At 40.8% G+C, this 15,850-nt stretch overlaps 1 protein-coding gene across 1 annotated transcript in view; it reads right to left on the bottom strand.

Moving 5' to 3' along the window:
• Positions 1-15,850, bottom strand: part of hhat (hedgehog acyltransferase) — a 245,303-nt gene that overhangs the window by 177,465 nt on the left and 51,988 nt on the right. Inside the window, exons 7-8 of the mRNA XM_063055718.1 lie at positions 4,817-4,967; positions 2,252-2,287 (exon numbers count right to left, since the gene is read on the bottom strand). Of these exons, the coding sequence (XP_062911788.1) occupies positions 2,252-2,287; positions 4,817-4,967 (187 nt within the window). The remainder of the gene's footprint in view (positions 1-2,251; positions 2,288-4,816; positions 4,968-15,850) is intronic.

Below are 15,850 nucleotides of genomic sequence, written 5' to 3'. Positions count from 1 at the left end.
TGTGCTGGATGCAGAGGTTAGTAGGGAGGTAAGGAAGGACAAGAGGAACCCTATCCCTGGTGGGGAGGTGGGAGGATGTGGTGAGTGCAAAATAGAAGAGATGTGGGTGAGGGCAGTATTAATATTTAAAAGGCATTTAGATAGAGAAATGAACAAGCAGGGAATTTAAGAGACACATAGGCAGATCATGTATGGGCAGATAGGAATTGCTTCAGCTGGCAATCTGAATCTGAAGTTAGTGCCAGAATCTATAAACGAAGGCAAGCTCTCTAGCAGGTTTTCGAATACACCAAGAACCTCATTGCCAACACTAATCAAACCATCAAGAGTTTCCGCGAGAGAACACATAAGCTATCATACTATCCAGGAAACTGATGACTGACCCACTTCACCACCAGCCAGGCTGTTGACAACCCATGTCCAGACCTTACCTCCGTGTTATTCTTGAAGTGCCAACTCTTCATGGTGCTAGAGTTTGAAATAGAAAGTTGACCTCCTTGTATTCCTGTCCTATCTGGCCATTGTGGAGTTTGAAGGTGTCAAATGCAAGATTGGATGGTGGGAGTGATGGGGAAAAATGGGATGAGCAAGACAAAATGTGAGAAGGAAGATGAGGAAGGAGATGATATCATCTTTAGCCTCGCTTCTGGCCATTTGCTCTGCAGGTATCCTAATAATTATCAAAACCAGTTTCTTTATTGACCTGGGACCTAGGGCACACAAGTACTCTGCGTAATTGCTGTTTTTTCTGGTTTTGCATCATCTAGTCCTGAAAGAGCTAAAGAATTGTATCAACAATAGCTGTGTAATCAATATAGACAATATGACTCCCTGCCATTGCATGTATGCTGTGTTTTATGGTAGAGACTGCATTAAATGTTAAAACAGTGAAATGTGATGTAGGTCAAATGGATGTTAGGTGAGAATCCTTATTCATAGTTCACTGTTCAATAGTAAATTAAAGATTGCTCGAGGTTAAAGAGATTACAGTTTGAAGAGTTATGGTATTTGGAAAGCCATCTACTGATCCAGAACTCGTTGTTTTCTACAGCTTTAACATTAACAGGAATCAATGGCACTGCAGCATAGCAAATCCTTGCAAGCTGCTCTCTGCAGATCTACTCATTGATTCTACTATAAAAACTTTTTACTCTTTTACACCTCACTTCTATGACTATAAAATGGCCTTGCACTTTATTGTCTACCTCAATGGCACTGTGTTTGTAACACTTCATTCTGCATTCTATTATAGTTTTCCCTGGTATTACGATAGTGCACTGTTGTAACGAAATAATCTGCATGGATGGCATGTCTAACAGTTTTGCACTGTTCCTCATTACGTGTTAATGGTAAACCAATATACCACTTCCACATGTTCACTAAACATGTAACATTGCAACCAAGTCATTAAAGTTACACTCCACTACTCCCAGGTGTCTTGATTGCCTTCAGGACTCTTGTAAATACATAATCTCTGTTATTTTCCAGGCAGCAATCTGGCTTTTACTATACCTTACCGTTGGAGTCCAGCTCTTGCATTCAGCCAATGCACAATGCACTTCACGTTAGCTGAACATTTCAGTTTAGAACAGCAGATAGCATTATGTAGGCTTTTGACCTGTATTCCTTGAATATGCAAACTCTTAAATCTGCATTGCAGCCCATCCATTTATAGAAGCTTGGAAATATTGAACACTTCAGTGTAATTCAAGAAATATTCAAATAAAGGTCAAAATCAGCTTGTGCATTCACTGCATTCCTTGAATAAACAAGGTCAAATTTGGCATGTCAAGTAATTGCAAAGGATGGACTTCACAGGGAACAAGTTGACAAACATTCCAATAGAAAAAAAATTCAGCACAGGGACACAGGCCACAGTATCAGCGTATGACCCTGCAAACCAACTTTATTGTGATTGAAATGCAAAGTGACTGAGAAAACATCTTGGCAAACAAGGCTGCAAATTCAAAAAATAATGTACCTTAAACTACATTCACAGGAAATTCAACATTGTATAATTCAAATAATGTCTTGCTGCATTACATTAAAAAGATAGTTTTCAGCTTTATGCCCAATATTCTGATTTGAAAATTACAGTTAATTTTCGCTTGATCGAGCATCACAATGCATTACATAAAACTGAAAGATAAAGACTTATTACATGAATCCACATTTTCTAAAACCCATTGATGGGAAAGGAGAAGAAATTTGTCAGTTGAGAGATAATACAAGTTAAAAAGTTGTACTTTACCTAACCAGCCAGCGATGTAGTCCAACATCAAACTCCCTGGAATGGGAAAAGCAAGAATTAAGATAAATTTAGAACAGAATGAACTTCAAGAATCACTCTGAGGATGTTTTGTTAAATTATTCAAACTGCCATAGTTCCACTGAATCTTTAAGGATGAAACAACTAGGCTACAATTTAAGAGGCAATGTAAGGCTGCCAATTGGAATTACTTGCTTATCCATCCAGACGTCCCAGAATGCAGAACTGGCACTATCATGAGCCCGCCTTATACCTAAAGTTGCCACTGTTGGACCTGACAGCTGTGCCTATGCTAACGCATAGAGCTCTCCAAAGAGGATTATGCATAAACTGGAGACTTCCCTGCTGAACACCTCCGCTATTCCATCTGCAGAATCTAGAGTTAGAACAAATTCTCTGGCTAATGGTAAATAGTTTACAGGCTCATAGATATATTAGAAGAGTGAAACCAAGATCTGTGGGGCATTAGGAGTAAGCAGACTACCTGAAAACAACACAAAAACAACTGACTGCACTCTACCTTTTTTTCAAAACTTTCTTACCCTTTCACAATTGCAGAGACTAGCAGTCCAACCCTATAGAGAGACTATATAGAAAAGACAATGGAGAGGGAGGGACAAAATGCTGGGAGAAAGAGAATATGGGTTAAAAGGCCAAATGGAGAGAAAGACAGTGTGGAAGAATTGAGAAAAGACAGAGAAGGCATGTGAGAAAACATGAGGGGATGGCAAAAAAAAAAAGAACGTGGGGAGTTGAGAAGGTAGAATTCAGAGAAATATGTTGGGCTGACAGAGTGGGTATGAATATATTTAAATTAAAATCAATTAGTTTCACATTCAGAGTATTAGGTAGGAATTAACAAATTTGCATGAGTCCTTACATGTGAACACGTGCACTCATACCGCTTTGGCAGTTAGCAGATTCTACTTACGCAGCTTCCTTTGAAGTTGTGACCAAAAAGAGACATTTTGAAAAAACAAAACACTGTTGGTTACACAGAAGGCTACCAACTACTTGAGTGGAGAGCACACCACTCTGAAATGTACTTGCATTTTCAGCAGAAGCAGCTACAGCTGCAATTGCACAATGAACAAGCAATCAAGTTCTCTCTTTTTTTTAAGGGTCATTGACTCAAAGGGCCTGCAGCTGTGACGAGGTATTCACAGCCCACCTGTGTCAGCTGAGGGGGGACCATCAAGAGACTGCTTTTGAATGCAGGCAACTGACATTAGACTAGCATGGAGCATTGTGATAACTAGTTTGAATTGACAAATGCACAAATTTTCCTTTTCAAGCAATGCCTTCAATAAATTATGTTGAAATTACAATTTGCTGCTTATAAGCAAGGAAACATTCATTCTGAGGCCACCATCATCGCTTGGGATAGACACCATCATCTTCCACAATTCCACTGATTCCCAAGGACCTGATGTTCTACTGTTCTGAAACAGGTTAGTTATAGCAAGAGTGGATGCTGCCACTATTAACTTCAAAAGTGGTCCCTGCAGATTGGAGAATAGCAAGTGTGATCTAATTTTTTAAGAGAGAGAGTGAGAGAGACAGAGACACCATTCTATTAGAATTATGTTTGCTTTGATGTCAAGAGTCAGGAAGCCTTGTTTCAGATTTATAAAATTCCAGTTGGGTCACATCTGGAGTATTGCATGCAACTTTGGTCACCCCATTAGAAAATGGTGGCATTAGCGAGGGCACAGAAGACAGTGACCCGGAAACTGGCTGGAATAGTCAGCATATGTTAATTGGACAAACTTGGGATATTTACTCAAGAGCAAGGGTTCCCAGCCTGGGGTCCACAGACCACCTGCTTAATGGTATTGGTGCATAACAGAGAAAAGGCTGGGAACCCCTGCTCCAGAATATTGGAGACGAAAGGACACCTGATAGAACTTCATACAATCCTTAACAATCCATGATCATAAACACCTTAATCCTTCTATTCATCCTCTCCAATTATTTCCCCATTCCAATATTATCATTGACCTTATCAATGACAACTAATAGGTTCCTGCTCTCCTTACTGCTTCCCATTCAAAACAGTCAATTCACTTTCCTTCCCTGGAATTAAAAATTCTCAAGATTTTTGTTTTCCAAACTCTTCCATGGTTTCACCTGTCCCTACTTCTGTAATCTGTTCCACCTCTATAAATTGACATCTGTAGAATTTAATTGCTTCACCATCACCAATCATGCTTTCTGTTGACAAGACCCTAAGCTATGGGATTCCCCCCTCAATATCTACCTTTTTAACTATTTCTTCCTTCAATTCTTTAAAGCCTCTTTCCCTATTAATATTTTAGCAATTTTCCCTAGTATCTCCTCATCTAGTTCAGAGTCAATATCATATCATCTAGAAGTACTGGACAATACTTCAGATACATCTGAGGACTCTCAGTTGTACCTTCCATTCAGCAAGATCCAGTCTTGCGTTAAAGGACAATAAAGTGAATGAAGCAACTGCCTCAACAAGAACACCATTTCATTCTTAACCTTCACTTTCAACAAAAAAAAGTACTGTATATAATTTACCTCCATGTTCCTGTAAAACTGTACAGGCTGCTGGTGCACCTTGGCAATCTTGGTGCTTCAATACCATCCAGATACATGATAATTGATGGAATGCCATAAAGCAGCAGATATTTCAGATAGAAGAATAATGTATGAGCAAACCCAAGGCCACCTTGGAAAAAAATATACAAATTATTTTTATTTCAACTGTTTCTCTCCCAAAATCCAATTAGACAAATGCAGCATTTCATTTAAATGGCACCTTTAATAAAGCACAATATTTCAAGGTACAGTAGTCAAATGTTATCAAACAACATTTGGCCTCAGAGCATAATGGAATCAATGGAGAGAGCAGAGATTTTGATCATTTCAGGTTAACAGAGCAAAGCTTGGGCTTTCATACTGGTGTCTCCTTGTGATCTGAAATGGATAATCACTTCTATTCCATGAAACTTTTTCAAACCAGAGCAAGGAAACATCTTCTGACATAAAAAAATAGCTAAGCTTCGATATTATCAATGAAGTGAAATGAACATTTAATATTAGCTATGACCACTCCACAAGGACATTGGAGGTTATTCTGCAAAATGTCATTCAAATTTCCAGTTGAAATAGGATGAAAGCAACAGCTTGCTGCAGGGTTAAAATAAAGGACTTTGATCAAATAATACTGCAACTAAAACTTAAATAAAGGAATGCAATTAACTCCTAGTAAACCAACGCCATCTGAAAATTAACCTTGGTGTGCATCTTTAAAAATATTTCTGGCAGGAAGGAGATAGAAAGCATTATGACAGGGTGTCAAGATATCAACCTTTACCTCAAAGTCAGCAAAAACAAAGGAACTGTCCTCCTCTTTGGGAACAAGGCAGGGCAAGAAGCACTTTGGCTCTGGTGACTCTAATTCTATCAGTTCTCAGACGGCGCAGGAAAGGATAGGATAGGTCTACGGCTTCCTGAACTGAAGCAGGGTAACCTTGGGGGAATTGGGCAGGATCCAGCAGAGGTTGGCTGGGTTGGCCTTTTTGAAGGGACTGAAAGGCAAGTGGGCAGCTTAAAAGAGTGTGGCATCAAGCATTGAGAGACAACATGACACCACTTGGGTGAGGAGAAAACCTCAAAAGTTTAACGAACTTTTGCTGATCAAGAAAAAGATTGGATCAGATCTGATCTGGTGAAGAAAAAGATGGAAACATACATTGTTTTAGAATGAAGGGAAGTGAAGGAATTGAGGGAAGTGAATCCCTTGATGACAATAAAAAACGATTAAGAATTCTCTTAAGATCAGTAGAGCTACTAGGACTTGATGTTTCAATCCCTATGGTAAATTGGCACTCTCGATGTTGGCAGTGGGTTTGGAGTGGTGACAAGGAGGGAGAGTAGGTATATCATCGGGGTCATCAGGTGGGCACCCTCCTTCTTTAACATTTCGTTGATAAGCCCACGACGTCTCCAGAGGGCTCAACAGTGCTACCTGGCGTCCCAGATACACCCCCCTCAGTTCCATACTCTCCTTCCTGTCTTCATCTTGCAGCCCAGTTGTTGTCTTTCCTTTTAATTCAAATCCAATTGCTGCTTTCTTCTGCTGCATTTGACAAGGACTTGATTGCTTGTTGGAGGGGTACATGTCCACAGATCCCTGAAAGTTGCCTCACAGGTGGATAGGGTAGTTAAGAAAGCTTATGGGGTGTTAGCTTTCATAAGTCGAGGAATAGAGTTTAAGAGTTGCGATGTAATGATGCAGCTCTATAAAACTCTGGTTAGGCCACACTTGGAGTAGTGTCCAGTTCTGGTCACCTCACTATAGGAAGGATGTGGAAGCATTGGAAAGGGTACAGAGGAGATTTACCAGGTTGCTGCCTGGTTTAGAAAGTATGGATTATGATCAGAGATTAAGGGAGCTAGGGCTTTACTCTTTGGAGAGAAGGAGAATGAGAGGAGACATGATAGAGGTGTACAAGATAATAAGAGGAATAGATAGAGTGGATAGCCAGCGCCTCTTCCCCAGGGCACCACTGCTCAATACAAGAGGACATGGCTTTAAGGTAAGGGGTGGGAAGTTCAAGGGGGATATTAGAGGAAGGTTTTTTACTCAGAGAGTGGATGGTGCGTGGAATGCACTGCCTGAGTCAGTGGTGGAGGCAGATACACTAGTGAAGTTTAAGAGACTACTAGACAGGTATCTGGAGGAATTTAAGGTGGGGGCTTATAAGGGAGGCAGGGTTTGAGGGTCGGCACAACATTGTGGGCCGAAGGGCCTGTACTGTGCTGTACTATTCTATGTTCTATGCTCACCCCTACCTTCTTCAATAGACTGGTCATAGATGTAGCAACGAATCCCCTGCAGCCCACTTCTACAGGGAAAATCTTGGTCTTCCAGCCATTCTGGGCAGTTTCAGTTGCCAGTTCAGAGTACTTGGTCTTTTTCCACTCATAAGCTTCTTCGATACCATCTTCCCATGGTACTGTCAATTCCACAACATATGCTAGCTTGGCTGTTGTGGTCCACAGGACCATGTCTGGCCGGAGTGTTGTAGCCGCAATGTCTGGGGGAAACACAAGGTTTTTTTCCAAGTCCACAACCATTTTTCAATCCCGAGCAACCTGCAGAATGCTTACATCTTTTGAAATAAATAGAGAGGTGAAAGAAAAGGTACAAGATAGATCTAGCAGGTAAGGTTAAGGAAAATCCCAAGAGATTCTATAGCTATATTGAGAGTAAAAGGGTGGCTGGTGAGAGAGTAGGTTCCTTTAAAGATCACCAGGGATCGTCTCTGTCTTGGGCCACAGGAGATGGGCGGGGTATTTAAAAAATATACATCTCCGCTGTGCAAACGGAGGAGAAAATCATGTTTGCTGAAGAGATAAGGGAAACAAGTGGAGAAGTTTTAGAGTCCATTCATTATACCAGGGAGGGAGCATAGGCAGCCTTAACATGTGTTACGACAGAGAAATCCCCAAGGGCAGACTGAGTGCATCCTTCGATTTTGCGGGAAGTTAGAGAAGAAATTTCAGAGGCTCTTGCAAAGATATTTAATATATTTTTAGCTACTGGTGAAGTTCCTGAAGAGTGGAAGGCAATTAATCTTGTTCTTTTGTTTAAGAAAGGTAACAAGGACAAGCCAGGAAACTTCAGGCCAGTCAACCTGACATCAGTGTTGGGAAGCTCAAAGTTCAAAGAAAAAATTTATTATCAGAGTACATACATGTCACAACATACAACCCGGAGATTCTTTGTCCTGTGGAGATATTTAGCAAATCTATAGAACAATACCTGTAAACAGGATCAATGAACAACAAACTGAGCAAAGGCAAATATAAATAAATAGCAATAACTAACAAGAGCATGAAATAACAAGATAAAGAGTCCTTAAGGTGAGACCACGGTTGATGATGATATTAAATGCTGAGCTGTAATCGATAAAGAGCATTCTAATGTATGCACATTTGTTGTCCAGATGTTCCAGGGTTGAGTGAGGAGCTAATGAGATGGCATCTGTTGTAACCCTATTGCTTCCGTCAACAAATTGGAGCGGATCCAAGTCACCACTCAGACAGGAGCTGACATGCTTCAACACCAGCCTCTCAAAACACTTTATCACCGTGGATGTAAATGCCACTGGGCGATCGTTGATGACACAGGACCCTATGCTCTTCCTTAGCACCGGTAAGGTTGAAGCCTGCTTGAAGTGGATGGGTACCACACACTTCCGGAGCGAGAGGCTGAAGATATCTGTGAAAACACCAGCCAGTTGGTCAGCACAGGTCTTCAGTACTTGGCCAGGTACTCCACCTGGACTAGATGCTTTCTTGGATTCACTTCCTTGAAGGCAGCCCGCACGTCATCTTCAGATACTGAGGCCAAAGGATCATCTTCAGATACTGAGACCAAAGGATCATCAGGATACCGGGGGGTGGGCAATGGTTCCTCCCTGACCTGGTTGTCGAAACCAGCATAGAGAGCATTGAGTTCATCTGGAAGCAACGCTCTGCTGTCCCCTATGTCGCAAGATTTAACTTTGTAGGAGGTTCTGGCATTCAAACCCTGCCACAGCTGCCAAGCATCCCTCATTGATTTCAGTCTAGTCCGGAATCTCCACTTTGCCCAAGAGATGGCTTTCTGGAAATTACACCTGCACCTCTTACAGCATTCTTGATCTCCAGACTTGAATGCCTCTGATCTGGCTCTCAGCAAATTTCGAATATCATGCTTCCTGCAGAGTTTCTGATTGTGGTAAAGCCTCAACAATTTCATGGGAACACACTCATCTATAGCTGTTTTAATAATGTCTGTTACAATCCCGGTGAATTCATTCAGATCCTCAGATGAATTCTTGAAGACAGCCTAGTCCACTGACTCAAGGCAATCCTGTAAGTCTCCTTCTGCCTCCTGCGACCACCTCTTAGTTGTGTTGATCTCTGAAGCTTTGACCTTTAGGCTCTGCCTGTACGTAGGTAGCAGGAGTACAGCCAAAGGATCTGGTTTGCCAAAATGCAGTCTCAGGAAGGAACAACAGGCATTCCTTGTCATGGTGTAGCAATAGTCCAGAGTGTAGGACTAGATTTGCATGTTGATGATAATTGGGCAGGGTTTTCTTCAAACGTGCCTGGTTGTAGTCACTGACTATAATTTAAAATGCATCGGGATGGGCTACTCCTTGCCTGCAGATGACAACATGTAGTTTCACAAGTGCTTGCTTATAATCATCTGCCGGTGGTATGTAAACTGTGGTCAGGATCATGGGTGAGAAGTCCCAGGGCAAATAGAATGGTCTACATTTAATCATTAGGTGTTCTAAGTCAGGGAAACAAGAGGTCGACATAACCCCAATGTTCATACACCAACGAGAATTGAGTAAAAAGCACATGCCGCCACCTTTTCCTCACTAGATTCACAGTTCAATCCATCCTGAAAATAGTAAAACCTTCCAGCTGGATAGCTACATCCGGCATATTCACCACTAATCAAGTTTCAATGCAATAAACAATTGAGATCTGACTCTGATACAGCAGCCTTGCCGTCAATCTTATTTTCCAGCGATTGCACAGTCGCCAACAAGATGCTGGGTAAAGGAGGCCTCATCCCTCTGTGCTTCAACCTGGTTTGAATTCTGCCTCTCCTGCCGCAGTTGACCCTTAAAGGCACCGCTCTCACTCCTCTGGAGCTCATTACTTCTGCTCCGCATTCGATCATCAATCATGAGATCTGAAGATCATTGATGTAATTTTTTCGTAATAATTAAGAGGAAATTTACATGCTGCAGATTTCAGCGAAATTAGTTCAAAAGAAATATACTTAAGACAATTTTCTGCAGCCCACAGAGAATCGCTGATGTACGCCGACGCCTTCTTTACTGGAGGGAATTCTGAAAAACAGGATCTGGCAGCCCATGGACAGACAGACTGATTCGGAGCTGTCAGCATGACCAAAAGTCATATTTGACAAATCCTTCAGCGCATTTTTTTGAAGATGTAATTAAAAACATAGATGAGGTAGGGCAGTAGATGTTGCTTATTTGGACTTTGGCAAGGCCTTTGTCTCGGTGCTGCCTGGTAGGCTGGTCTGGAAAGTTAGGTCCCATGGAATCCAGGGAGAGTTAGTTAGTCAGAGGTAGGAAACAGAGGGCAGTAGTTGAAGGTTGTTTCTCAGAATGGAGGCCAGTGACTAGAGGTGTCTGCAGGGGTCAGTGTTCCGATCCTTGTTATTCATTATTTATATCAATGACGTGGATGCAAATGCACACCTGGTCAACAAGTTTGCTGATGAAATGAAGTTAAGACTAACAGCAGAGTGACATTGCATTTTCTGGTATTTTACATATTTTTGTAATTGCTTGTAAAACTTTTAGTGCTTTATATTGTATTAGTTGCAGTGGTTACTGAACTTTTAGAAGTCAGAGTTGCACTGCTCTTCAGCCCAAACTTCAACAAACTCTTCCTATCCTGAAATCTCCCCCAGATGCAAAAATATCATCACTATTCAGTATGCAATTAGAACTGCAACCAAAGCCTTTTGAAGTCATTGCATTCCTATCTAGATATTTAAGGAACTACTTCCAAGGACTACAGTTCAAGAACATTTATTTAATTTTCTGAAATGCATTTTGAAGATATTCTTAGGTTATGAAAAGTATAAAAATGAAAGTCTTTCTCCATCTCCAAATGATCAACATGATACTCTTGGAAACGTATCCAGTTGAAGATTAGGGCCGCAAATGAAGTTGGCTATCTCAGTGAGGTTAGCACAAGGCGACAAGTGTATGTACTTATTCAGGTTAGAACAAGAATGTATTTAAATTTAAGTCTGAAGTAAGCAAAAAGCGAATTATTTTTACCTAACAAATAATGCCAATGGCCAAGATTTTGCTACCAAATTGCAACGTTCTAAATACTTGACCTCCCCAAGGACTACAGCTGCAGAGCTCATTCTTGCTGCAATTCCCAGTGTTTACCAGTGTAAAAGTAACATAGGTTACTCTCCCATCATGTGCCATCCTGGAATTGGTTCAGAATCCATGACCTAACTGATATCATTGAGGTAATGTGGCTGCAGAGTATAAAGGAAGATCATTCAATTTAATTAATTGCAGTTTGTTTACTGTTTCCAATGATTTAAAGGAACTTTCTGAATATTTTGTTGATTATTTCACAGAATTGCAGGAGGCACATCACAAGATGCCACTAGTCCCATCGAATATGTGCCAGCTTGATGAAACAGCAATCAAGACCCATTCTTTCCCAGTATCTCCTCTAATTTGTTTCTCTTTTGTGTACTTAGAAACATAGAAAACCTACAGCACAATACAGGCCCTTTAGCCCACAATGCTGTGCCAAACATGTACTTACTTTAGAAGTTACCTAGGGTTACCCATAGCCCTATTTTTCTAAGCTCCATGTACCCATCCAGGAGTCTCTTAAAAGACCCTATCGTTTCTGCCTCTACCATTGTTGCCGGCAGCCCATTCCACGCACTCACCATTCTCTGCGTAAAAAACTTACCCCTGACATCTTCTCTGTACCTGCTTCCAAGCACCTTAAAACTGTGCCCTCTCGTGTTAGCCATTTCAGCACATTGTAGATTTTAGCCATGTTATTTTATGTGCTCTAATTCTTGACCCTTTCACCAATGCAAACAGTTTTTCTCAGTCTATTTTGTGTAGAACATAAAGTATGTAATTTTAAATTGTCTTCCAATGTCACCTATTCCAAAAGCAACCCTTACAATTCAGAATCAGAATCAGATTTATTATCACCGGCATGTGACGTGAAATTTGTTAACTTAGCAGCACTAGTTCAATGCAATACTTAATCTAGCAGAGAAAAAATAATAGTAATAAATAAAATCAAAATACTAATAATAAACAAGTAAATCAATTACATGTATTGAATAGAGCAAAAACAGAAATACTGTATATTAAAAAAAAAGTGAGGTTGTGTCCAAAGATTCAATGTCCATTTAGGAATCGGATGGCAGAGGGGAAGAAGCTTTTCCTGAATCGCTGAGTGTGTGCCTTCAGGCTTCTGTACCTCCTACCTGATGGTAACAGTGAGAAAAGGGCATGCCCTGGGTGCTGGAGGTCCTTAATAACGGACGCTGCCTTTCTGAGACGCCGCTCCTTGAAGGCGTCCTGGGTACTTTGTAGGCTAGTACCCAAAATGAAGCTGACTAGATTTTCAACCCTCTGCAGCTTCTTTTGGTCCTGTGCAGCAGCCCCTCCATACCAGACAGTGATGCAGCCTGTCAGAATGCTCTCCACGATACAACTATAGAAGTTTTTGAGTGTATTTGTTGACTTGCCAAATCTCTTCAATCTCCTAATAAAGTATAGCCGCTGTCTTGACTTCTTTATAATGACATCGATCTGTTGGGACCAGGTTAGATCCTCAGAGATCTTGACACCCAGGAACTTGAAGCTGCTCACTCGCTCCACTTTCTGTTCCCTCTATGAGGATTGGTATGTGTTCCTTCATCTTACCCTTCCTGAAGTCCACAATCAGCTCTTTGGTCTTACTGACGTTGAGTGCCAGGTTGTTGCTACGGCACCACTCCACTAGTTGGCATATCTCACTCCTGTACACAATTGCAGTCTGACTACACAATCCAGGTCCCCCATAGCTGGAATCAGTTATCTCTTATGATGGTATTGGGTTTGCTGTCCGCGAAGTGTTGAACTCAAACAAAGATCTTAATACCCAATCCGATATGGCCAGCTATGGGTGCCCTCACTAAAGAGAGGTTATGCTGTAGCCGCCTGCTCTTCAAAGGCTAGGTAACTTCCATGCTTATCTTCCACAGTGAGTTTAGCTGCCAATACCCACCATTTGAGCACGGGGCACCACTCCCTACTGAGGAGGAGATACTCCCACCTAACACTATTCATTTTAGTGATACATGTTTAAATTTACATAAAATTGTTAAAACACATTTAAAACTCAGAGGATTTCTATCCTATAAAAGATTTCCAAATTTCAAACAATTTCTAAAACACAAAGGGTTTCCTATAAGCTAAAATGACATAACAATGAATCATCTATCACGGAAATCAAAGGCAGGGGAGTTGATTCCAGTTACCCCGCCTTTTGGTCATTCTTCTCATCATTCCTTGACCATTTCTAGCAAGCCTAATTGCTCTCTTACATTTACAATTGGTAACTTCACACATATGTGATATTTTTTCAGATAACTTTGCTGAGAAATTCACACATATGGTCTAAGAACTTCTGGGGAAAGAGTCCCAGCCACCCAAAATTAATGCTGTGAGGGCTGACATTGGTGGTTGAGGGAATTGGTTGTTGACTTCAGAAGGAGTAGCGGACCGCACGACCCAATTTACATCCGTGGTGCGCAAATGGAACAGGTCAAAAACTTTAAGTTCCTCAGGGTCAATATAACAAATGACCTGACTTGGTCCAACCAAGCAGAGTCCACTACCAAGAAGGCCCACCAGTGCCTTTACTTCCTAAGCTAGCTTCCTAAGAAGAAAGCTAAAGAAATTTGGCCTGTCCCCTAAAACCCTCACTAACTTTTATAGATGCACCATAGAAAGCATTCTTCTAGGGTGCATCACAACCTGGTATGGAAGTTGTCCTGTCCAAGACCGGAAGAAGCTGCAGAAGTTTGTGAACACAACCCAGCACATCACACAAACCAATCTTCCATCCTTGGACTCACTTTATACCGCACACTGTCGGAGCAGTGCTGCCTGGATAATCAAGGACACGACCCACCCAGCCAACACACTTTTCGTCCCTCTTCCCTCCAGGAGAAGGCTCAGGAGCTTGAAGACTCATACGGCCAGATTTGGGAACAGCTTCTTTCCAACTGTGATAAGACTGCTGAACGGATCCTGACCCGGATTTGGGCCGTACACTCCAAATATCCGGACCTGCCTCTCGGTTTTTTTAAATACCTTACTTTCCCTTTTCTATTTTCTATTTATGATTTATAATTCAAATTTTTAATATTTACTATCGATTTGTACTCCAGGGAGCGCAAAGCGCGGAATCAAATATTGCTGTGATGATTGTACATTCTAGTATCAATTGTTTGGCGACAATAAAGTATAGTATAAAGTATAAAGTATGTTGCTTGGATTTCCAGCACTTACAGATTTTCTGGTGTTTATGAAAATTTTCTGCATTAAGTTTGAATTATATTGTCACTTCAATCAGCTTGGCTCTACATTCTTGAAGTCTATTGCTGCTTTATTCACCAGTTCTCTAAGTCTCCAATACTTTCACAGTAAAATAAATTTAGATCATCATTTCTAATTCATTTTTCAAAAATCTATAATGGTCTGTCTGTTTGTTTCGGCAGCTGGCAAAGCGGGGTCTGGGCTTTGTAAACCATCAAAAACTTCCAAGGCTGGATTTATCCAGTGCATCATTAGAAGCCCTGCATTGCTGAGGGTTTCCAGTATGCTCAGGCAGCTGAGCAGGAAATCCGCACACGTCAGGAAATAAAAGGCAAGGGATGACCACTGGCAACAATTGCTAATAGAAAATGCTAACTCAGTCTGAACCACAGTGCAACTTGTTCAGGCAGCAATGAACACTTTCTGTTTCTGGGCTCCTGTGCATTGGCCCCTGGTAGTGCCCATGAAGTGCTGATTCTCCAAAAAATGCTGATCCGTTACAATATTCAAAGCCCAAACAAAAAAAAAGAATAAAGTAATCAAAAGTTACCAGTTAATAAAGACATCCAGGCAGCCTCCCTGACATGGCCATATTGCTCACATTCATTCAGCCACCAAGAGCACATTATGCCATTGTCACCTTTCCAAGAACCGCACATATTGACCCTTCTGGAGATGATTCAACGAGTATATTCATTCCCAAGAATGTTCTCTGATTGCTAATTCCAGAAGCACTACACTTTCAACTATTAAACTTTATAGTAGCTCCATTTTTCTTGTCAATATTTCATTGCCATTTAGATAGCAATATATTTAGTACTATTTTACAGGTATGACAGTAGACATTTAAATATTCCGAAACAAATAATGAATTTGCAATCCACATTTTATAATCCTGAATATAACACAACGGCTCTGAAATGCAATGCTTTGTGGATTATCCCTTTTTCCCCCCTAGATAATTTCCTATTTTATAAAGGATAGGAAAGGTAAGTGAGTTGAAGAAACCTATATGAATAATTGCACAATTCCTCGTGGCCACTATAGTTCAATGCACAAGACCCAGGATTCCATCAGTTCTGTCAATGCAATCAGGGCAAAATTGGAAAATGTATCCAAAAAAGAGGGAAATCATTAACATAATTTATAATTTCAGGAATCAATGTCAAAGGTTGCAAGAATTCAATTTGCTTTGAGTTATTTTCCAAATATAAAATTTGCCCAAGTCTCCAGCTTGAAACTGTAAGATTCCAATAATACCACTGGTACTGGAGGCATCTCCAAAATGTTTTCACTGTGTTGAGTGCAATACTATTATTTATCATATTTTGAAGTATTTTCAGAAAACTTTTGTAATTTTTATTTAACTTTATTTCTCAATGCCCAGAGAAATGGAAAACTGCCATCAACTCACTCTGCT

The sequence above is a fragment of the Mobula hypostoma genome, chromosome 8 (assembly GCF_963921235.1).
Source record: "Mobula hypostoma chromosome 8, sMobHyp1.1, whole genome shotgun sequence".
NCBI classification, from domain to species: Eukaryota; Metazoa; Chordata; class Chondrichthyes; order Myliobatiformes; family Myliobatidae; genus Mobula; species Mobula hypostoma.
This window is presented reverse-complemented; position numbering and strand designations above follow the sequence as displayed.